The 26,136-nt window shown below is 38.7% G+C and overlaps 1 protein-coding gene across 1 annotated transcript; it reads left to right on the top strand.

Annotated features, from left to right (window-relative positions):
* The first annotated feature begins 855 nt into the window (after positions 1–855).
* Positions 856–25,341, top strand: LOC139472573 (cubilin-like). The gene is made up of 20 exons (XM_071255044.1): positions 856–1,030; positions 2,633–2,708; positions 3,501–3,619; positions 6,323–6,478; positions 7,003–7,078; positions 7,655–7,803; positions 8,900–9,037; positions 9,699–9,780; positions 10,114–10,241; positions 10,686–10,856; positions 11,347–11,446; positions 11,825–11,958; positions 12,367–12,516; positions 12,783–12,855; positions 18,035–18,171; positions 19,263–19,424; positions 19,805–19,883; positions 22,051–22,172; positions 23,860–24,018; positions 24,719–25,341. Exons 1-20 carry the CDS (start codon positions 964–966, stop codon positions 24,895–24,897), a joined length of 2,457 nt encoding a protein of 818 aa, XP_071111145.1. The 5' UTR covers positions 856–963; the 3' UTR covers positions 24,898–25,341.
* The last annotated feature ends 795 nt before the right edge of the window (positions 25,342–26,136 follow it).

Genomic DNA, 26,136 nt, shown 5'->3' with positions numbered 1-26,136 from the left:
GAATAGCCCTACAGTGTGTGCTCGTGTATTCTCGGTTACCGAAACGTTGTCTGTAAGCCACTGCGCACCCGACATCAGCACCATTTGATTCATTAACACATGCTTATGGCGTTGTCGGAATCGTATAATGGATTCTGCTCAAAGCAGATATTTCTTATGATTATGGAAATGGCTTTGTCGCTTTTGTATAAGCCATTTACTGTAAGAAGGCCTAAGGATGTCAATAAAGAAGACATTCACAGTAAATTCAGGCACAAATGTACAGTGAGTCATGATCAACCAGCGAGTTGGGCTGCGCACATTAAATTGCACTCTTATCCCTTTTATTATCCTACGTCCTTGCCCTTTTCTATCTTCTATCTGTTACTGTTTCATATTGTTTTGAAGTAGTTAAACCAGTGATACGTTGAATTATGACAATGATAACTGACAAGTATGGGAACGATAACTGACAATTTTCTGTACTAACTTAACTTACCTAAATACATATACACACCCACGCACGTACACAGGCATAGTTAACACCTATCCCACCCACCCCACACAGACACACCTGTGATATGTTTCTGTCGTCTATCAGGTCATATCATGTCGCGAGGCAGACTACTGCTATATGGTCACGATGAGGTTGATAAATCTCAATTATCTTTCATCAGGGCTTGATTGGGGGAGATTATGTGCAAATTGGTTACTAAATAATATATAATTTATATATTTATCGATTGAAAAAAATGGTCTGGATGGAAATTACAAGTTGCTGCCTGTATGCTATCACATCTGGTTATCATTCCTTTATCTGCTTTCAGTACATGAACCCATTGCACATACACATTAACGAAAAACTCATCTGATAACCTTGCTAGTTCATGACGTTTAAAATTTCGTCTCATCAGTAACGCCACCTACATAATGAGGAGCCGTCATGCTGCCGCACACTGGCCATAACTGATACAAATACATACAATGGCACTGTACACAGTTGCAGTTGTGCTCTTGGGTATCCTCCTTCCTGTACCAGCCACAACTGCAGGTAAATATACGTAGCTTGTCGGTTGAGACCAGGGACACATTGTCCACAATAGAACATGATAACATTGTTCACACTGGTATGTGTCGAGAGATTGACATACTGGAATATCTTTCTGTTTGGATAATGTATGTGGTGATGGGAGTATAATATGTTTGTTTGATGTTTAACGCCGCAATCAGCAATATTCAACCTTTATGACGGTGGTCTGTAAATACTCGAGTGTGGACCACACAATCTAGTGATCGATCAATTGGGATACGATGACATGCATGAACCAAGTCAGCTAGCCGGACCACCCAATTCCATTAGTCGCTTCTTTCGACAAGCACAGCCGCTTTTTCACGGCAAGCATGGGTTTCTGAAGACCTATTCCAACCGGGATCTTCGTGAGTATGGGGTATAATAAATGGTATATTGCCGATAACACGCTTAGGTTTAGGCGCTATGGTATTGTCGCAATATCATTAGTGTTAACGCTGTCTGCTAAACTCACTAACATCACAAACTACGCGCATCAGTGGTAAGAAACATGTTGCTGTCAAATGCCATGTATGCCAACGCATCAGCATTTACGCCCCTTTAATCAGCTCTACCATATTCGTGCACTGTCGTTTTAAGGGGAAAGGTGGATCATACGCATCAAACAGACTTAGCGTTATGGGCCGAGTTCCGATCAGTGGTGGATTCAAATTCCAGATTTATTCCAACTATAAGTCTTGATCTCTCTTCTCCGTTTTCCTGCTTGACTGTTTCATCGATGTAGTAAAGACACACGACATGCTTCATTGTGGACTTTCCTTGAGAAATAAACGACTAGTGTGAGTTGTTATCGTACAATAAAACACTGCAGTTAGAACAAACCATGAGACGCGCAGCTTCTTCGTTTACTTCTTATTTGAGATATTAACATTGTGTACAGCCTTTTTAAGGATGTTAATGAGATGTGCAAGCTTTAGAAATAGTTACCTGAATGATGACTTCCTGAAAAGAATCGGACCTCGACAATTTCGGACAAGTCCATTTTATGAACATATGCTTTAAGAGTGATATTTCACGCTTATACTAACTATCATCACGTCGATTATCTGTACCTTTTCTCTTAAAAGACCGATTGTCATATCACTCCCACTTTTGGGTGCGTCCACTGTGTTTATCTGCGTACTCAAGCTTCATCTGTTGGGAACAACTCACTTGACACTTCCCTCCCCAAAATAACGTCAACCAATATATGACGTCATAAAGTTGCGAGCGCATATTCGAATCTCCAGAAATGACGTCATGGGCCCGTTCGATTATGCCTCAAAAATTGTGAAATGTACAGACGAAAGACTGGATCTCCTGGTATATTGTTTGACACAAAGGGGAAGTTGACTATTAGAGTGTTGAATCATCCCTTTTGTCATGCTGTCTAGTGGAGAGTTGTTTGTTACTCTGAATCTTTTATGAATGTTAAACAGATGAGGCGGTTTCACAGTGCTCTCATATATCTAGTTTAGGTTGGTAAATCATTAGAAGGGAGAACTGGCATTTGGGAGGGCTGGCGTACAACCCAACCAACTCGATTTATACTTGTTGAGGTATAAAGTATATATTTTTTTACAGATGCATGCGACAAGGACATTCAACTTTCCTATGATGTGGAAAAAATATTATCCCCAGCGTACCCTCTGTTTGACACGTAACTATAAATAATCAACAGCGTATTGTACATATTATTTAAGCGGGTCAGAAACGCTTCTCGCACTTTTCTTCTGTTATCGGCGTTATAAGAGCACATTGTAAGGTCTTTACACGTGTGTACATTTGACACTACATATTAAATTTAATTCACTTTAATGGAGTTCGCTTTCAAACTGCTGTACTGTTTTAAGGGGAATTACATAATATATATTGACTAGACGTTTCGTTATACCCGTGAAGAGAAAACATCACATGCTTTTTTGTTGTTGTTGTTGTTTAACGCCGCACACAGCAATATTCCAGCTATAAGGCAATTACTATTAATTATGAAATTTGAATTAGTTTCGATTTCATCTGAACGAGAATCATTAGTAAGCCAATCAGGTCAAACTTCTCCTAAATATTTGTCTGCAATTAATGTTTTTGCGTCTAGAAAATTTAAGTTCTAGGAATACTGGTACGTATTACACAGTTATACGTCTCTAAAGAGGATGAAGTTTTATCATAACTTATGAAAAGAGAAGAACATATAATAGGCAATAAACTATAATTGACGTTTGAATTAATTTGAATTTTGTTTGCAAAAATACACGTCAGGCCTATCTTTTGACCAATGGGACACAAAAGAGTAACAAATAGTATGGTGACTAATTCATGTTAACATATGGACACAGCTTCTTTGTTTCCATACACATATATTGTCAATATTGTATTGATGTTAAGCAAAACTTTATGGACCTTATTTGTTGTGAAGCCTTATAATGACTTTTCCTATAAATGGTTATTTCAGTAATCTATCCTGCGGATGGAGGATAAATGCATCGTCAACGGATCGTCTTGTAGGCGTTAAATTTGTTGCAAAATTACAGTCTACTAACTGCCAACATGACAGTCTGTCCTTCTATGATGGTAAGCAGAATATTTACAAATGTGTTTACAGTGCGATCTCCCGGATTGGAGACTTCATTCTCTTTCAGCAGTTTTGCAGAAGTACATGTATCACAACGCGAACACCAATAATGATCATTACAATTTGTACCCTGACATTTAAAGAAATCGCACAATGGCTAATTAATGGTCTAGTGATGCCTTTCAACATTAGGGTAACATTTCATTTTGTTCAAACCTACTTTACAATGCTAGACGAAGATGGTATAAAACTGAACAAAACTAATAGTTATTATTAAATGGAGGATGAAAGTAGATACGAACGAATAACAATATGCATATTGATTAATACTGAAATCTTTACTGTATAATAGTGTTATCGTCTAGGTCTAGTCCATTTTTTTCTTCACAAAAGTGATAATATGATATATTTTACACATGTTAAGGTAAAAAAAACCCGAAATGTACTCTGACAACATGATTTGATGACTTGATTACCATATATGTTAAGCCGCGAATCCCATGATGACCTTTCTGGTTTTATACACGTTTATGATCTGGGTATTGTACGTATGCGTGTGTAGGTTTTTCCACACTTCAACACTAACAAAAACTACTCTGCCCCTTATGAAATGACATAAATTGTTATACGCACTATTTTAGATTAGCATAAGGACAGACAGAACATGAATTACGTTCTAAAAAGGTATCACCGTTTATCTTACTTATCGTTTTCATATTTTATTCTGTATTCTGTACACATGGTTGACATATGGTATTAGACTGTATCATTTTGTACAATTCCACATATTCGAGGGCTGGTCAAAAAGTTCTAAGCCTGATTAACTTTCATCTATGGGCAATAATAGTCAATGTAGGACATTGTTTGAGTATTTTTTGCAAGTGTATTTTGGTCTGTTGAGGTCGTTTGTATATTCGTGACAGCCTGTTGAACGTGATAGGGGTCCAAGTGGACACAGTCATGGAAAAGAACATTGAACGAGCAAGAAACAGCAAAAACAAGTACTCTCCAAGAAATTCATGACCAGATGTCACAAGTGTGTGGGGATAAGTGCCCTAGCTATTCCACTGTTAAACGTTTGGCAGCTATGTTTAAGGCTGGGAGAACAACCCTTGATGACGTCTTCAACTTCCATCAGTGAAGATTTAATCAAGGAGATAGAAAAACTTGTACTGTCAGATAGACGTATTACCATCGCTGAACTTAAGGAAGACACATGTCTTAGCCATGGATCCATTGAAACTATTATTCATAAACATTTACATTTAAATAAGGTATCTGCTCATCGGGTGTCAAAGTTTCTCAATTCTGAACACAAGAAAAAAAAAGAGCTGACAATGCCAGAGAAAGTTTAGAGGATTTTGTCACATTCAAAAAGGGATTAGTAACGGGTGATGAAAGATGGGTCTACCACTATGATCCCGAGTCAAACCGTCAGTCCATGGAATGGCACTATTCCACTTCTCCGGCACGAAAGAAATTCAAGTTTTCAAGATCAGTTGAGAAAACTATTCTGAGATGCAAAGGGTGTGATCTTTGTTGATTACTTAGAAAGTCAAAAGACGATTATCGGTGCCTTTTGATTGTTAGGCTCAGAACTTTTAGACTGTTTGTCTTAGAACTGTTTTACCAGCCCGAGGTGGCGTCGGATATACACTCTTAAAAAAAAAGAAACGCACAGGTAGTATGTTGTTCATAAAGCTGACAACACAAAACATCCGGTACATAACTTGGATATATGTTATTAAAAATGTTCGTGGCCTCATATTCGACAAACGGTGCGTCAAAACGCAACCATTGTCGATTTGCAATGTCTTAAACGGCATTATTTTCAAACTTGTTCAAAAAGGTCATGTAGGAAAACAGTGGCATTCGTAACTCGTGGTGGTGGCTAATTTGTCATTCAATTGTCAACATTTTTCAAGTTCGAAAATACCGAGACTCAGCGCTGCCCATCGGAACATCGCCATAGGACGTATCCAAAGAGGGGAATCGCAGTCTTCTGTTGCACGCCACTTCAACGTCCACCACAGCACCATGTGCCGCCTTTTGGACCGATACACAGATTTCAATTCCACTGCAGACCGTCCGGGAACCGGCCGACCAAGAGTTACCACGCCTTCACAGGATCGCTACATTCGACTGTTCCACCTACATCATCGCAATGCCACAGCTACGGAGACTGCAGGACGCATCCCTGATTTGAGGAGGATATCGGTCTAGACTGTCAGGAACCATCTTCGCGAGGCTGGAATCCGACCTAGAAGACCAGTTGTCATCCCCGTTTTGCAACAGATTCATCGACAGCGATGCTTGCGTTGGTGCCATGCCTTACAGCCTTGGAATTTGAGAAACTAGAGACAAGTGTGATTTAGCGATGAATCACGATTTCTTCTTCAACAGCGAGATGGAAGACAACGTGTTTATCGTCGAAATGAGCGTTTTGCTCCACATTGTGTACGTGAATTCGTACTGCCTTTGTACAACGACATCATGTGATTATCGAGCTAAAACAATTCATATTTGTATCTATGATATTAAATTAAATATATCGACTTTATTTGATATAATAAATTTATTAAAAATCTACTTGTGCGTTTCTCGTTTTGGAGAGTTATATGATTGAGGTCTTGTATTTGTATTTATGAATGACGTTGTGTCACTGTTCTGATATAATTTATTGAATGCTCCTTCATGACCAGGGTCAGATAATTCAAGCGGATTACTGTTTCAATCATGTAACAATGAAGTGCATCGTGGCAGTATCCTCAGCAGTGGAGATACTATGTACATACAGTTTACCACCGATGCTGTCTCTAATGGAATAGGATTTGTTCTGAACGTCATTGACGTTGAAAGTAAGTAGGCGTGTATGAACATGAGCGAGTGAGTGAGTTGTTATTAACGCCGCTTTGAACATTATTTGAGTTACATTAGGGCGTGCCAGTCTGATCTGAGATGAAAGCTCAAAGTGATGCAGGCCTCAGGCGATTGCAGCATCAGTGAAAGCTACAAGCAGCTGCATGGCTCGGAGAGTAAGTCAAATAATCAGTGGGGGTTCCGTGCGTTGAGACCTTATTCGTGCTAGTGTCAAGCTTATCGTGGACTCGAACACCCGATTTGCCCTAATTATGATCCCTGGTCTGTCAGCACAACATTTGTCTGTTCCTGCAGAAACGGACTGTTAACAGACTGCGTCAGATATTAATCAGAATTAAAATATTTGAAACACTGTTCAAAGTGGCGTGAAGTCCAACTCACCTTGTATTTGCAGTTTAAACATGGCAACGACATAATATTGCAGATTTAGAAAAATAGACCCTTTCGCTCGTTCACCGTGTAATATTTAGTTTCACATCATCAACCTAACCGTCTTTTTCAGGATGCGGTGGAATGTTAACAGCAACATCACAGAAGACAAATCTTACCTCCCCTGGGTTTCCTTACACCTCATTTAAGTAAGTCAAAAATATATTCCTTTTACAGTTTGTAGTTATCTGAAATTAAACTTTAATTACGATATCGTTACATCTGTGTTTATTTATCATATTTGTATTTGTATGCACTTGAATATATTCGACCTAGCATTAGAAAAGTGTTACACAATATTCAGTGGGAAGCCACACGCTGCTGATTATGTATCCCATGAACCCCATGGTATGAAAATTCTCATTTACATGTGTCATAAACGCTCTTCAAATGGACACTTGAGCATTACCGTACCTTCAGATAATTGAGAAAGTTCCATTCACGGCAGTTAATATATTTGACCGATTTTCTTTCTCTTGTATGCCACAATACCCTTCCTTTTAGGATACGTGCATATATTTTACCCAAAGTTCTTTTCGTTATGCAAAGGGCATGTAATCTTTCTTTTGAACCTTTTTGATGACAAAAGGTAAACATGACATCTAGAGTAATTATACCATGTTAGCAACATCCCTATATAATTATAATTGCTTAAATTCTGGATATGACGAAGGAAATAAAAGGAAATAATTGATATTCTATCAGACCTTTTGCATTCTTTTCAGTAATTTGAAGTGCACGTGGATAATAACAGCAGAAAACGAAAACGACACAGTTCAAGTCATATCAGATATACTAGTCTACTACTTTGGGAATTCCTCGGCTTCGTGCAAGCATGAAGTCGTTCGTGTTTATGACGGAAACACAACGGAAGGTAATGTAAGTCCTTTGAGCACAGCATGTTTGATGTCATGGGATCAAGTTGTAAGATTCGGGGAGCGGTTGTGCACTCGATGACATCACAAGTATGTATAATGTCAGTACACTTGTTTATATTGGTGTATTATCTGATTTCCTCTAACGCACAACGCTAAGTTTATGGTCAGTAGTATTGACAGTCGATTCTGTAATTATCCATTGATTCGAAGACGACAATTAATCATTCCTGTTGATACATCGCTGTCACCCTCCAAGGGCATATTACTAGATCCGGTATACATGTTGTCGTCATTATGTAAAAGAGAAAATGTTCAGAAATGTTTACAATTATTTTTCAATTTATTATGTTATTATAACAAATTTGAAACATTTTATACTCTTTTTCATCACCTATTTACGAAAAATGATAGGAATTAAGCAAAACGAAAGTCAATGCATATGTATGGCTTCTGATCCTTGCATAAACTAATCTATTATGGTGCTCAATGTAAAATGAATGAAATATTTTGGCGTTTTGTACATTGACTAAGTGAAAATTTCAGTCATTTAATCCATTGTCTGTAACAAGAGCTCGGTCATCGTATCCGCAAGTATGATTCAAGTCATTTATTCACTGCTTTACTTGTCAGTTATTCACGTTTTTTATGTCGGTCCCTCGAGCAATACGATATTTCCTTAATTACAAAGAGACAATGTCTCACTGTTACAGAAGGAAAGAATTCGTATAGCTGGACTGCAAAATAATCGACCCTCATGGACGAGACATGCCCCCTTTAGCTGTAACTGTTAACTGAACACATGATTTTGTCGCTTTTAATCATATGATAAGACTCTTCACCACTGAATCCGTTTACATTGATATGTATGACACACAGGTACATTCCCTAGTATTCACAGGATAACGTACAGGTGCAAGTACCTGTAAAAATATCAAGGCTGTGTGTACAATTTGTATCCATTAAATACACTAAGCAGTCAAAGTGTCCAAATGTGGCTGTCACAGAATATGTGTGTGATAGTTTGCTTTCGCCATGTATTTTGTAACAATAACCTTATGCTGAATAAGCATAACCACCCATGTTATACTTCAGCCGACCAATTTCTGGGTGAATTCTGTTCAACCCAGATGCCTAATTTCTACAGTTCAACGAATTCACTGTTGCTAGAGTTTACAACGGATGAGAATATTACAAGCAAGGGTTTCCGGATGCAATATTCTTCAAGACCGGGTATGTTGAACTCGATATTACAGCTACATGCCCTATATTTGTCCATCATATAGTGTTTACTGTAACAACTCAGTAATGTTGTAATCTTAGTAATATATTGGGGTTAGTTCACTGACAATGTTTTAAAGCATTAAACACAAAATCGAAAGGAACATAATTTTACAGAAATGTCAACGTCAATAATGATGCATTTACCTGTGATAAATATCGAATGAGAGTATGAGGTTATCCTTAGTTTTGTAGACTGCCAGAAGACAGAAACACACAAAATAGGAACCCAATTCATGTATATACCTTTCATATAAACACTCTGATATTCAAAGTAATCCAAGTAATGTATATCAGATTCGTATTTTGATCCCAGATGATGATGGATCATCCACTGAATACAACTGTTGGAAACACAATTTCAGCTTGAAATGAGATGAAGCCCAAAGTGATGTCGTGGATGTAGACAAAAGAAGCCCTGATGTGAATGCAAATGTGAAATTCAAACCCAGAATCACTGGATTCTGATACGCCCTAGGATATTGCGACTGCTTAGAAGTGCATATGCCTTATGCGACACAATATTGGCATCTATTAATTTGTAACACTTTGACAATTCTATTACTATCAAGGAAGTCACTGTTGTATTATTGAAACACCCTTGTTGTTACAGAAGGCGACTGCAATGGGTCACATATCATATATAACACACCTATATATATCATGTCCCCTGGATACCCCGATTCATATGGCAGGTAAGTAGAAGCATGATAGCGTACCTTAGATGGTACCGCTTAAGTGTGTTTGCCATGCCGGTTTTTGCGAAATGAGAGTCAGACGGCTGAATTTCCCAATCGGAAGAAAGGGGATTAGAGTAATTGTTTTTTCGAACATCGGAAGAAGGATATAATTCGTTTTGTATGATCATATGTTGTGAAACTTGCTGAAACTTTTATTTTATTTCGCACTTCAATTCCTACTGACGCCGTGATATAACTGAAATAGTATTCAAAGGGGCATTAAACCCAACTCAATCACTATTGTGTGGTGTGTACTTGAAGTCTGAATGTGTATCTATTTTGGTTCAGCGACATGACATGCGTTATTAGCATGTTCGTCATGATGCAACCACCAAACATGAGACTTGACGTCCTGACTTCTGATATTGAGGGCAACTACCCACTATGTGATACTGACTATGTCCGCCTTCTTGCAGGTACGTGATGTCACTGTTATTCAATATGAACTATATGCCGCAGAGTTTTTGAAGACATTTGTCCTTGTGGCCTATCATTATGAAATAACGATTAAATTACCAATTTTCTATCGTTGACCTGACTGAAATTCTGAAGCACAATAGATTATCCCGTTCCAAATACGGTCGTAAGAAGTGACCGGAATAGGATGCTTCAACTAGGGCTCTGGCTGTCCTTTCGTTTCTGTAAATGTTTCATCACAATATAGACCACAGATTATATCACATGCACGATCTACAGTTTTGTGTACATGATTATTTACACAAACAAGAGTCACTTCCTAACCATCCACTGGTTTGTCGTCCAAACTGTGCATCTGACGTGTACTGACTCTGTGTGTTAGATGTATCGTCTTGTAAACATAACTGAAGCATTGCATTTACAAGTGTATCCCTCGGATTCAGGAGATGGTTATGGAGCTCTATACCCTGTTGGCACGTTTTGTGGAGATTCATCAATTTCCCCAGTTGGTCCCTACTATTCAAACGGTTTCCAAATGAAACTCCTATTCAAATCCAACAATGATACCCGCGGGAAGGGATTCCGACTCCGTGTGTCTCATGATTCACAGAAAGGTAGGTACAAACGTTTTATGTGAAATGAGACGTTTCAACTAATATGTCTGAATGCAATTTTCGTGGTAGGGTGAGGTGAAATGGGGTTTAACGTCGCCCAATATTATTGCACTTATATAGCGATGTCCATGCACGTGTGTGTGTTTGTGCTTGTACTAGTCCGGACTGATGTCGATTTTGTAGTGCCAGCCCACTGAGATACCATGCTGCAGTTTAACATGAATACCCCACTTATACACAGTATTCTGACTCCGATCTGACCAGTCCTTGTTTGAGCCCCGAGCACATGACAGGGTACCAAAAAGTCTAACGTCTTTTGGTATGACGCGGCCGGGGAACAAACCCCGGATCTTCCGCTCTACTGGCTGACGCTCTACCACTAGACCCCGAAAGCGGCCTCGTGGAAAGTAATAAATGTTATGATATAATCGTGTCAAAGCCAGATTAAATATCCTCAAATCACAAAAAGTGAAATACACCAATGTTTCAGTGATACCTCACCAATCAGAAAACTGTGGGCCACAATATCTGAATGCAACGACAAATCCAAAATTCCTCCATTCCCCCCGGTATCCAGCGATTTCACTGTAGTAAGTCAATTTTCCGATCATTTTTCTTTTCACAATGCGTGTGTCTTCCACACGACACCTTTGCTGCAAATTGTGCAATGCTCCGAACATAAATATGTAAATAGAATAGCTTTTGATGTTGTACATGACCTGTAATTAGCACGATTGGCATTTCGCTACACATATTAAAAGTTTAGTCAAATCAATATATATTGTGGAGTGACCTAAATACCCCTTACTTTGAAGTAATTGTTCATTGTCCTGGAGGCATGGACGGCTTCGTCGTCTAAGCCACTGCAGTTCGCTGCGCAGCGTTGTGTCTTTAAGCTGCGTCACTTTTGGATGATCTCCCACATGAAGCTGCAACGCTGTGACTCAATTACTCATTCCTTGTTTCAGCCCTGACAATTGTATTTGGACAATGTCGGCGTCTAACCCTAGCTTGTTGGTGCGCATCGTCGTAATTGACCTGGACGATCCGACTTTTAATTACGTCAACGTCCGTTGTCAGTATAGCGTCGAATTTTACAATGGTAGGTAACTGCACTCATCGTTTGACCTTCAGACAAAAGCCTAAATATTACTTTCAAGAACAATGTTTGATTTCCTTAACCTTCTTCCTAATAAAATATACTATTGAATTATCAAAAATAGCCAAATGAATACTATTAGTTTTTATGAAAACATTGAGAAAATGGAAAAAGAGAAAATGCTAAAAATCAGGCAGGACATGGGAGCGGCTGCCATATCATCTATCTTTTTGTCATGTACCTGTTTGTCAAAAGAGTCGGTTTTCGCCAAACATATTACAACCTGCCTCGTTCGATTATCATCACAATGCTGATATAATTATTTAAAACATTTACTGTAATATTTTCAGCTTTTCCTTATGACCTAGTCTAACAATAAATATTCTCAGGCAACTGCCATGCTTTTTCCAGGACCTTCTGTCTTTAACGACACGATTTTCACCTGGTGCGGCGATTCAAGACCTACTCTGCAGAGTACTGGATCATCTATGACAGTTCAATTTCAGACAATTTACGCAAGCCGTCTGAAAGGCTTTATACTCATATATTTTTCAACTAATGGTAATAATGTGTCTATTTTTTCTTTAATGAAACATAACTTGCATGTAGAAATGCATGGAAGACATTGAAACTTTCAATACTTATTACAAGTAATGATGTTAATAACTTGATTAGTACAATTGCATATATCTAAATCGATAATTATTTACCATCTTAGTCATACCCACACACTGATTAGTCTTATCGCATGAGGTACGTACATGTACGTGTTGTACTCTGTACTGGATATAGGCAATGGAAATTGTACAATTATAAATTCCTTTCAGAGACATATAGATGTGGAGGGACAGTCAATATTACGAAGGATGGGAACAGAACCTTGACAGGGCCTTATCAAAAGTAAGGAAGTATAAAGTGTTATACTAATAAGCATTGTGTTCATGAATCGCTATCAAATGATACCAGGTGTTCCCGAATATGTGCCCCACCGTAGCCACCCGTTACAAACACACGCAAAGACAAATCAGTTGTTCACCTCAACAGACACTGTAACTTAATTTTAATTAAAAATAGGGCAATACATCGGAAAGCATTTTAGTCACTGATGCATCAAATCTATAAATGTCCTCCACTTATCTAAACAATGAAACATATCACGCAAAACCGCTCCCAATATACACTGTAACTGCGTTTGTGGGAGTGCACCTATTTGGTGTTTTTCCGAATATAAAACACCCATCAATTTGTTCAACTCGGTCACATGTGTCGGTTGGCAGAATGTGGAAAAAGTTGTTCTGATAATAACTGATTATATGAGTAATAACGTAACATTGTCCAACCACAACATAAAGAGCTGCAGCTGATTGTGTGTTGCATATGGAGCAATAAGAGCCTTTATTTCAAGTGGCACTTCAGGAAATTAGTGAGTTATTTCATTTACGGAAAGAAGGTTCTTAGTTCATATCCTCCATCCCTAAAGAACGCAAACTTTCATCCTTACTGAGACACACAACCGTACCAAGAAGTCCCCGTGGATGTTTAAAATAGTTCAACTGATTCTCAAAGTGATTCAGTTTTGACAGACAGTTTTGTCAGTATTTTCCGCAATACCTATGACCGTATCGGGTAAGGGCTGAAACGTCCTCACATTCTCAATTCTTTGGAAGAATTACGACTTTGTCTGCTGCTTAAGTACAGATCAGCCGATTCTTGCAACATTTGGGTAAAGTACTGTCGGAAATGCTCGAAAACTGCTTTTCTGGCTTCATTTAATAAATACGAGTCACAGGACTATAAAAAGAGCATATATCGAAATAACGCGAATTGACCTAATATAGCCTGTCCTAACTGACATTGTGATTACCCTTAAAATGCACTTTTACAGGTAAAATGATGATCAACTTTGAAAATATTCGTGTGTTGTCATGCATGTATGAAATGGCCTATAACCTGAGGTAATTACCTAACACCTGTCCCGAGGTGATGACCTCACACCGTCCCGTGCATTCTCCCAGGTGCAAATGTCACAAAATATTGCTGTTATTGTACTTAATAATATTGACATGCGTTGATGGGGTAGCAATCTAGGATATGTACTGCATTATATTTGCTTGGAATCATGATAGACTAGTACAGAGCTATGAAACGGGATGAGTATTGGAAGGTTGCGGTTTTGGAATCCAGAAGTATTTGTTATTCTACAGATGGTTTCTTGAGGTAGCATTTATCTCCGCTGATGACGTATATGAATCTGTACTTTTGAATGTTGTGCTGTCTTGCTACGAACCCGTTACACTTAGCCAAGATGAGCACAGCAGGGTTGAGCTAAAAATGTCTGACTGGCGTACGTAAGACAACGTAACGAGTTGTGCCGCCAGCATGTATGTCTAGTACTTTACTGGTTTCTTATTCAGCCGAATTTTCTCCATGAGTTGAACTATGGTCTGAAGTCGACAATGTCATATATTCCTGTATGGTCGCCTTCAGACTCTTCATGGTTTGGGCGACAGTATATGATTCCCTGACGTTATAGTAACTGTCGTTATCCGTGACAATGACACTAACGTTGTTTAAAATGGGCAAAAGCTGAAGTTCCAACCAGTCTATGAACACATTACCTCCTATAATTTCCTTATGAAAATCACCAGTTTTCTTTTTCGCCTCGAAAACTAGCACATATCCATCAATAAGCCCCATATCATGGGTTGCAGCGTGCAAAACAATGACACGATTACCTTTACCTGATGGTACAATGGTGTAGTCAGTGGAATGATTCATCAAGGTAAATTATCTTGACGCCTTGACTGTGATAGTTATGAATGGTTCGGAGATAATGTGGCCTAATAGACAGGATGGAATATTTTCGCCTGAAAAGTGCTCGGTCATCGCCACGCGCAGTGTATCGAAATCCTATGTCTTGGAGAGCAATAGTTAGTGCAGTCCGGGAAACATTAATTCTACTACAAGTCAGGGTTACCTTCTGCTCATAAAGCTTGTACACTATACGCCTAATCACCCTGTATCAAATATGTCTAATATCCTTTTACGTCCCAGTTTTGTTTTTGAGACCACCCCTATACCTATTTTGTTTCCTTACCATACCGTAGACTTGATGGTATGAATTGAAAACCCCATAGCTTGGGCAGTTCGGTAACTAATCTAAATTAATAAATGGTTTCCCTCTATCTCTCTAAAGTGTAAAGAACTTGTATACATTTCCAAATACAGACTCCATATCGTGTACCATGGTTATGGCTATGCAAGTGTAATGTAACAAGCATCATGGGAGCAATGTTAACAAAACAAACGCAGCGTCATTTGGTCATTTTAGAAGATGCAGATCTAGAATTTTCTCGAAATGATTTTTGTGTGTGGATTAGATGTTTTATGAAGACAACATTATTATCATTATAACGGAGTCACGTGCGCATATTTCTATAGTCCGTTTCAGACTGCCATCATTGGACTTTGAATAAATGTGAACTTCCTGTTTTCGTTCGAATTTGTCTCCTCTAAACTTGTCGACAGGACTCCTTGTGACTGAAATACTTCAAACCACAGGTAGGGCGATCGGTAGTTACTCGATATTTCAATGACAACAGTCTGTGAAAAATTATATCCTTTTTTAACAGGCAAAAAAACCCAGTTTTCTAGCATTTCCGACAGTACTTTTGCAGATAATTTACGAAACCGTACAAGGATAAGAGATACGTTTTCGTAACATTGCTAAACTATGATGAAACAAAATGGATATGATTCAGACTTTTTTATGATAAGTATTTCTTTCCAAAAAACCCAATTTGAAAGAAACGGGCTATTCGGATTGGCATAGTGAATACAGCATTAATTGAGTTTTAAGTTTAATAAGAGTCAAACCTGATAAAATTCCCACAAAGTCGCAATCAGAGATCGACTTTTGAAACTTGTATTACAATTACCACTATATAATTGATGACTCCACCAGTCTTTGGACCTGCCCATGCTTTCTTGCAACAAAGAAACAACGGAACCAATATCTGTGCATGAAATTAGACATTGTCTCTAGACCTGCAAAGTGGCCTGTACCTACCTCTGATAGATCATATCATTTATCTACATGTGTATAAAAAAAGCGTCAAAACCCCTTTCATATCCAATAGAGTCGATTGTACGAAACTGACTATGTCACGAGCATGTATTTATGAATCACTATCAAATAGTAATGATGTGTTTGTGAAAAGGTGACTGTATCCGTCTCTATCGGTGGCACCTGTCTGAAAAAAAACCCGGGAACATATGGTACAGTTCAACATAAGGATATGCTTTGAATATAATTTTTGTCACTGATGCGTCAAATTTGGAAATGTTTTGAAAGCTTTACTGAGGCCTTGAATGTTGTAACCTTACTCAAACAACTTCTGAGCAAGAGTCGTATGACGCTCTTTGATATCTTGGTAGAAAGAGCATGCAAGGTGGTATCACAAAAGTTGTGTAATGTATGCACCAAAGTCCGGAGCTGCTGGAATATTGCTGGACTTGTAGGGAAAGTGGACTAATAGGAAAGTTGACATCATCCCTCTTGTCATACAGTCTGTGGTTCGTGTTTTGTCACTTATGCATAGATCTAAAAATGAAACAGATGAGGCGGTCTCATTGGTCTCCCTTATTTCTAGTTCAGGAGGGTGAATCAGTCGAAGGTAATTGGCTATTTTATTGAACGATATCAGATAACCGATATACCTGAAGCTTAAGTTAAACTTCTTGGCCAAATTACCTTGTTTTGACTTTGCGAATCCGAACAGAAATTCCGTTTCATATGCATAACGAAAGAGATCCGCACGAAGGGGGGCACAATTGGTGCCCATGGGGATGCCTAATTCCTGCCTAAATGTCTTACCCCCACATTTTACGTATATGTTATCAAAAAGTAAGTCCAGCATTTCACTTATTGTGTTCTCAGTAAACATCAGATGGCATTTGCTTTCATTTTTCACAAATTGTCCTGAACATCTGAATATAGATACATAACTGTGTCACCACGTTGTTTAACAAGACTCCATGGATCAAGGAGAGACGTTTTTCCTTAAGTTTGTCATGTGGGATAGTGGTGTACACAGTTGAATAATCAAATGTTTTGACAGAATGAAACTTGGTTCTGTTCTGAGATTACAAAAAGTCACGCAAATCCTTTGAGCTTTTGAGAATCCACATATTATTAATTCCACTTGTCTCAAATACTTTCTGTGAATATAAAGAAAGTCCTTTCATGGTTGTTTAAAGGATTATGGTTAGTCTTTGAGACAGGGATTTGGTGGCACATTTGCAGGCCCAGTAATATATCTCTCTTTGTACGGATTCTTATGGATATTTGGAATCCAGTACAAAAGAGGAATGGGCATTTATGGTTCTTTTCCAATTCCGTTTCCCTTTTATAAAGTTTGTGTATTCTACCAATGACAACATCACGCACTGACTTAACCTACTCTTAAAGACATTCAACAGATTCCTCTTCTCTTTTGGCCGATGTTTTGGCATATTCTTCGACAGCATCCATAATGATTTTAAAGTTGTGATCCCAGTTGGTACTAGGTTGCTCACGGTATTTTGGTCCACATTTGAATAAATGACGGAGGTTGTTATTGTCAACAATGGAGAAGCCGGCACTGTCCGGAGTATACTGTGTAGAATTTTTTCTGGATTTTTGTGTTTTTGGTACAAGGAACTCTGCCAGAGATTTAGAGCTCGGGACGATTCTAACGTAACATGCTGCAGGTATCAGTATACATACGCATATCACAACGCACATACACATCACAGATCACAACTCAGACACAATTTATGGATAACAACTCCTTATTGTACTGTAATAGCGACGTTTGGATATTGACCCTGATACTGTTGTCAAGCAAGACTGAAATATGAGCATGGTACAACATTATATACAGTAGGTGAAGGATTAACAATAACAGCTATGTACATATATGAGAGACATGAACATGAGAAGGTTAAATAACAACAACAGAAGGATAATATTGTAAAAAACATGATGGTCAGACAACGCGCATGATGCTGTTCTGATAGTGAATTTCTAAATTTTCAGTTCCCAAGACTGCCACTGGACTATATATGCCCCTGCCAACACAAACATCCAAGTCAAAGTGAGAAATTTTAATCCATTTATTAGGCCAATGTACCCACCAAAGACATGCGACGCTGATTATGTGGAGATTTACGATGGTAAGGTTTATATTTGAAAATGTCTCCCTCGTGTAGGCGTATCCTTGCCAAAGAACTGTAGCTCTGTAGGAATCCGTGGTTGTGATTGGTCCCCAGCTACCTACGCTCGTCATACGATGCGACTTAGTGTATCTATCTGGTCGTCATGATCAGACACGGTCACTTGGTTGATTGCGTCTCTTCGTATCCCCACAGCGTAGATTGTTGTTCATAATATGCCATCACGTCACTGATTTGCCCGGTTGAGACTCGATTACTTACAGGCCACCGTCATGTAGCTGGAAGATTACTGAGTGCGGCCTGATAACACAAACATTACGATTTTAAGGGTTGATTTATTATATTTTAATCCTAACATCGGCGTGTTATATGTACTTCATCTCGCTACTACGTTGATGCACTCTTTGTTCCCGGAGTGACCAACAGGCTAGCGTTCATATCATAATAACCGATATGTGAAAGATGTCATGAAAGGTTTCTTACACATACCGCCAGTATGAGTGTGTATACATCTTGTAGGTACATGTGATCATGGAATTAAAAACATGTCAACACAGCATTGTGCATCACGTAAAGAGTTTACAATTGGTGCAATATTTCCATGTAGGTTCTTAAACAGCCTTATGCTGAACGTGAGTATGTATACGTTGCGCAAAAGACATGATTATTTGCAAGTGGTATCTCACTCGTACATGCACGTCGACTGCCTGGCATTGCTGCTAAAATCTTCGTCAACACGACGCCATGTTATAGAAAAGAAGTTGAAACATGAACAATATCTCTTGTCCGAAGGTCCAATTCGAATTCCGAAATGCAATTCAAAGTACTATCTGTAAAACTTGTTATTTGTATCCCCATGTTATGTGTTTTCGGACGCATAAGAAACATTCGTAGTTTTCTTGCTAATCAGATGAACAACTGTAAAACTCGCTTATAAAAGACATCTTTATCTAAAAAAGGCCATCGTCTGAGTTTTTACAAAATTTCTGTGACGCCACACCCCTCGTTATAGCATGGCCGTCCGAAAACGTAAGATGTCCGAAAACATATAATTTATACCTATGTATATGTACCTATTTATGTACCTAAAGGCAATTATGACGAAACTGGTTCATCAGCCACCGGGAGGTGGTGTGGTCAATACAGCACTGACTACATCAGTTCCGGACATATCATCACCGCTAGGTTCCACTCCGGCATTATTAACAAATATAGAGGAATACAAATCATTCTCAAGGCGGGTCACTTTAGTGGTACGTCAACTTGCAATGCTGTGAGTGAGTGAGTGAGTTAGGGCTTGGCACTTCGGACAGTATTTTGAGTAGTTGTCATGGGAGTGCAGCAACGTTTACAACTTAGGGGCAATTCACGACCTGGGTATGATGATTGGAACCCTATATCACCTGATCCTGGCAGAAAATGCAGGTGGTGACTATCCCTTGTATTACAAGATGTATAATATAAATATTTTTATGCTGTTAGAAAGGTAGGTCTAAAAAATTCAAAGCATAGAAAAACATTATATTACTTTGACGCACAAATATCCAATTTGTTCCGCACGACGATAGTTGAAAGGAAACTGGATAATCATCATGCCACTACATTGAACTCATAAATACATTTCATTTTTCAGCTTCACGGACGACAGATCTTTCAGCTTACTTTTCTGCACAATATATTACATCCCCTAATTATCCATTTTATTACCCAAGGTATGTATTTAACTATTGTTATATAAAGCCTAATACTATTGTATGTACCAAACTGAAAATTATGAGCTGTAAACGTAGATGAAGATGCCACGATACAAATGATACACATCAGCCCTCTCGAACACATCATGTACTCATCACGTAAGTTTGAAAAGTACTTTCGAAATTAATTATCATGTACATATTGGTTAACAACAATAACGCTATTTCATATAGTCTATTTTACAGAGCACATGTTACTTTTGTGGCTCAATCTAACGTGCTATAAGAATCTGATTTTTCGTCAAGATTTGTGTTGTAACCTCAAATCCATGAAATCTGTCACTAGAAAGTAATATGAAGACATTTTATTTCAAGAAATGTATGTATTTCTAAAAGTTTCTAAGATCCTTCATTGACCTAAATTATTTTTTTTATAAATGAGGGTGGTGTAAGGTGGTGTAAGGTGGTGTGTGGTGTGTGGTGTGTGTGTGTTTATGTGTGTCTTGGTGGGGGTTCGGAGGGTTGTTTAAGGCGCTGCAGAATTGCGTCCCTTCGGCACACCAGAAACCTGGGTCTGTCAGCACCATACCCATGCACTTGTTCCCTGAAACTGGTAAAAGTCTCAGTCCTACATCACTTCGGCTTTTCCCACCACATTAAGCTGATACACCGTAACTGGAATAATGGGCGGGGTGTGTAGACACATAATCTACAAAGATTTTGAATATATAGCTCGCGGACCTCAGAGAGAACAATCTCTCCTGGACCGCCGGGGAATACAACAGACTGGGGTGCATAGCCACGAAAAACAAAGTAACTACTATATCCTTACTGGAGATGTACGTATCAAATTAAAGTGCTGAACGTAAGCTATCCAAGCAGGTATAAATCCACGTACAGTATCTTTGAGGATATACATCAAGCTATTTACAATTATTGATGAAGCAAAAATGATCATTAGTACATAGAGGTTATCACGCGAGTGTGTTTGGGGATGGGAAATATCCTGCATCAGGAATAAACATTGTATTTAGCGAGCCTTGGATATTTACCATCCCCAAACACACAAGCGTGATAACCTCTTTATCATATAATGTCACTCTTTAATTCTGTACTTCAAAATCGCTTCACTCTCTCACAAACATTACCGAAACGTTGCGAGTTTTCCTGGAATGCGCGCATTAATACTTATTACGTCACAGGGTAAGTGGTGTGTCAGTCGGACAGTGACAGTAGCCAATATAGTTCCAACTGAAATCTATTTCTTATACAGTGGCGAAGCAACATAAACGCAACACAACAATTGTTTTTAATTGCCTTTCGCGGCAATCCATGGGTCTGTCCGCTAGAGTAACTGCCCTTTTTCAAAGGGAAGCTACTCTCACCCTAGTCTATGAGACATCACGGCCACGGTCAGACCACGGTCAGATGTTGTTGACAGTCGGTCTGTCCTGTCATAACGTTAAGAAGTGTAGTCAGATGTACACACAGCGACAAAACGAAACAAGGTAACTGTTGAATTCGCCATACTTCTAACCTTTTGTTTGATAGAGGCTTCAAACATATTTCGGCCAAATCCAACTTTTTTAATTTGTGGAGGTTTCAAGCCGCAGAGGTCTACAAGCACAGATATGGCTACTGATCCGGCTTGGCTATGACTCGTGCCCTCGCAAATCTTTCGAAATTTTTATATCTCCAAAGTTGCCAAAACTTATAAAATCCCTTAGCTCCGTCACAGTGAGACACTGATTTTCACTATATTAGACTGTTCTTTTGATAACGATAGCAATTATCCCTGTAGTTTATCCATATTCCCGATGGTTAATTCTGACTCGATCGCCGACTTGTTTATATACAGTGAAAGTAGTCCCTACTTGACCTTTGATATTTGCATCTCTATCCGCATATGACCCCAACGGATATCGTTTTTATCCGTTGGGTTTATCCTGCCGAGAAACCTACCCATTATATGATAAATCAGAAATATCTGAGTGTACATATACATTTCCCCTAATGTTTGAAAATCATAGTTTCAAAAACATTTTCAACACAAGAATAAGGTAGCGAACATAAGAGACAACATACATCCAGTCAAAAAATACGTAAATTCGAGAAACAGTGACAATCAGCTTTCTAAATTCGTAGCTTTGTGCATAACAAAATGTGAGTGTATTCTATATTTTAGTAATATCGAGCCCTCGTGGAAAATTGACGCGGGCGAACACAATCAGGTCGAGATCAAAGTTATCTTCTCGCATCTGGAGAGCTCTGTTGGCTGTCAAAATGACTACGTGGAAGCGTTTGATGGTAATAATATGATTAAACATTCACACCCGCTTGTGTAAATATTCTTTTATATTATGCCTGAATTGCTATATGTACACATTAATGATGATAAAACTTTTATCCTTATGATGTGTGTAAACAGCATTGTTTGTATTTAAAGATACAACCCGTACAAACCATTGGATTTTTTGGGCGCTATACAGAACAATGTCGACATGTTGGAACTAGTTCCTAATGGTCATCTAATACACATTCTCCCAAAGTCTGTTAATCATCCGTAGAGCCTGTTGTAAGTTATACAGTCTTTGGCTTCTCGTCGTCAACACAGTTAATAAAATAGTGCACTAGTTAATTCTTGCAGTAGGTCTGGAATATCCTAATTATCCATCGGTTGTATGAACAATATTTTACTTGGTGGCAGAACGTTACCTTTGGGGTGTTCGATATCTAGACTTTACAGCAATTGTGAATCACTCCACTGGCAAAATACCGGCTATGGCGGACACGTACATGTCCTCATGCATTTAAACCAATCGCTGAATTGTTCAAGTGTCATTTGCAACCGCGACCAGGTGCCAGAACCAGGTGACGGATCTAAAGTCGAACTGTTCCAACTTGTCATAAAGGGAAACATAATAAGCAAACTTTGAATCCGCGAAGAAACGAACCCATCCATATGTCAATGCCTTATAGTTGCCCTTTAAGGAAATACTACTGTTTTGCCATCAGGCATGACGACCACAGCACACGCATCCGAAAACATACAACAAAGCGTTGTTCAAGATGCGGACAACGTAGTTCTCTGGTGGATTCTTGACAAAACCTGGGTGGACGTGGTTTCGGTTACACAGATGTCATGTAGTGTGTGTTCTTGATTGTCGTAAACTATAAAGGAAAAGTAATGGGTTGGGGTTTGGTCTTTAATGGTCTGGTCACGCTGTGGTGGTTTACGTTAGACAAGTAAGGAGTGGTGTATGGTGGTAGTTTGTTTCGACATGTAAGTGTCAGGGGGTGGAGCTAGGTGAGGTGAATGTGTATTTGGAAGCCGTCATTGGACTCTCATCCATTGTTATATTTGTGTGAAAGCCGACACTGGACTCTCATCCATTGATATATTTGTGTTAAAGCCGGCATGGGACTCTCATCCATTGTTATATTTGTGTTAAAGCCAAGACTGGACTCTCATCCATTGTTATATTTGTGTGAAAGCCGACACTGGACTCTCATCCATTGATATATTTGTGTTAAAGCCGGCATTGGACTCTCATCCATTGTTATATTTGTGTTAAAGCCAAGACTGGACTCTCATCCATTGATATATTTGTGTTAAAGCCGACATTGGACTCTCATCCATTGTTATATTTGTGTTAAAGCCAAGACTGGACTCTCATCCATTGATATATTTGTGTTAAAGCTGACATTGGACTCTCATCCATTGTTATATTTGTGTTAAAGCCAAGACTGGACTCTCATCCATTGATATATTTGTGTTAAAGCCGACACTGGACTCTCATCCATTGATATATTTGTGTTAGGATTCATAATGAGTACATGTACAATCATTCTGTCATGTGAAAATCATATCAGAACGGATAAATGCTTTTGGTCAGGAAGAGGGCAATTCATTTTACACTTATAATATCGTTACCAATTCGTAATATATAAGATCATTTAGATGGAACATTGTTGAATTATTCTGTTTCTGTAGGCTCGGACTCCAAGGCTCCCTCACTTGGACGCTGGTGTGGAGGAACTGAACCAAACAAAACCAGTTCAGGCACTGTGATGTTCCTGAAATTCAAGTCGAATTCCCGTGTAGTCGATAGTGGGTTCTCTATCAAGTACACGGCCCTGTGCAAAGGAATTTGTATGTTCAACTAATCAAATGTTTATTTACAAAATTACACGAGCCACGAACCAGCCTAAAACATAACAGTCCATAACTAGATCCGTTCAGGATTAAAAAAAGCTCTTATTATGTTGGCAGGATCCTGAGCGGATATTTTCAGTTTTGAATTCCTTTTCAAAGTCTTATATTTGTAAAAATGCATTTTATTTTAGGGATATGACATGGCTGTTTTCAATCAGGATAATACAAACTAGTAACTTCCTCAGTAACCTTAATTTGTCAAACCACCAGTATCCTGTCCTATATATTCTACATATTACGTGGGGGCACGCTGTGCAGAGTTGTGTCCCTTGGGCACGCCAGAAACCTATGATTGTGGGTTCGAATCCCGGTTCGCCCCGATTATGTTTCTAGGTTTGTCAGCACCATACCCGTGCTCGTGGGTTTCACCGAAGTGGTAAACGTCTGAGACCCGCATCACTTCGGGCTTTCCTCCCATATTAAGCTGACACACCGCGATATAACTGGAATACTGTTAAAAGCGGCGTTAAACCCAAATCACTCACTCACTCACTCACTCACTCACTCACTCACTCACTCACTCACTCACTAAATATTACGTAAACTTACTTTCTGAAATATTTTCAAAGTTTAAATAATTATTCCATTATTACTAGTAACGCTTGTGTTTGACGTGGGCGTCTGATAATTTTTACAGATTCAACTGTCTCGGATGTTGGGCTAATTGCTGGAGCTTCTGTTGCGGGAGTACTTCTACTCTTAGGCATAATAGGCGGAATCTGGTGGGGATGTTTTGCCACCAAGAAAGATGATGCGAGCAGCAAAGTGAGCCCTGTAAGAGAGTTGAAAACAGAATCTGTGTCAACCAAATTATGAGAATACTTTGCTCGGGGATTTTGTAAATATGTGTGATTTGTTTTAGTCCAATGTTTATGAAATTATGATTATGTATCCGTTGCAGTCCTTTAGTTTGTAAAACTATTCTAAGCACGAACAGACATCAAGTGCCATATTTCACGATGTAAATATTTTGATCTTAACTTCTATCAGTACTTTAATTTGAAAATGATTTGATCTAACAAAGATGATAATTAAATCAATCAGTCTTCATTCATGGTACTGATGAGGCTAACGGCCTAAAGTACATGGCCTGGGGTGTGTTACAAGTTCATACACTTTCTTGGTTTCACGACATGATAAATGAACATAGATACATGTTTAATAATGTTTACAAATTCTACAAACTATATGTTCTCTTCCAGTAATCCCTACAGTACTGTATCTTTATACTTTTATATGTTTTTAATATTTTGCTTACATAAAGACTAAGATCGTATTATGTGTTTGTTGTGTAGCAGTATACCACCTACATGACGTCAGTCTGTAAATACTGGAGTCTGAATCAGACGAACCAGTGATTGACATAATGAACTGCGATATGACAGGCACTTAACCAATTCATCAGCGAACTTCACCAGCCGATTCAATGAAACACCTCCTGTGACAAGTATAGGTTACTTGGATCCTGTCCTGTGGTGGACTCCTCACAGAGGGGTAACAGTTAAACAGATGGCAGAATTATTCTCTCGTCTCTTGTAATTTCAGAGTTGTTAATGTCCTGTAGTCACGAAGCTATGGAGAATATAGCTAAAGACTCGGGGCTTACGCCATTCATTCACTCGGAACTGATAACTGGAAACTCCTCGTTTATCGCTGATTATTTTAAAATTATACCCGGGAAATCTTTTTTTTGACATACATGTTATGAGTATTGGCACATGCACATGGTTAATCGAATGCAGCGCTACAGCAGTCGGCAATTTTAATGCAACCTTTACCAGGGAGGCCAATAAATGATACAGAACGGACCAGGCAAATCAGTGGTTAATAGCATGAGCAAAGGTCGAAGATTTAGTGGCATACTGACACACAATCAGGTTATCAGTCACGACGCCGAATGTGTGTTAAACAATATTACAGTTGTTTGAAACTATGAGCGCATAAGGGTTCACCTAGTCTTGCTATGTCACGGCTGTATTCAAAACTACAGAACCTTAACAACCAGTAAACAGTAAACCATAATAGAACGTCGATCTAGGACTATGGGATACTGTC

Source organism: Haliotis cracherodii, unplaced genomic scaffold, assembly GCF_022045235.1.
Source record: "Haliotis cracherodii isolate W230 unplaced genomic scaffold, xgHalCrac1.p SCAF_1, whole genome shotgun sequence".
Classification (NCBI taxonomy): domain Eukaryota; kingdom Metazoa; phylum Mollusca; class Gastropoda; order Lepetellida; family Haliotidae; genus Haliotis; species Haliotis cracherodii.
This window is presented reverse-complemented; position numbering and strand designations above follow the sequence as displayed.

What these genes read in the sequence shown, in the direction of transcription:
- LOC139472573 (XM_071255044.1), top strand. Translation starts at nt 964, where the DNA reads ATGGCACTGTACACAGTTGCAGTTGTGCTCTTGGGTATCCTCCTTCCT. An exon ending in TTGACAGGGCCTTATCAAAA is followed by an intron (nt 12,856 to 18,034) that starts GTAAGGAAGTAT and finishes CTAAATTTTCAG; the next exon opens with TTCCCAAGACTGCCACTGGA. An exon ending in GGCCCTGTGCAAAGGAATTT is followed by an intron (nt 24,019 to 24,718) that starts GTATGTTCAACT and finishes TAATTTTTACAG; the next exon opens with ATTCAACTGTCTCGGATGTT.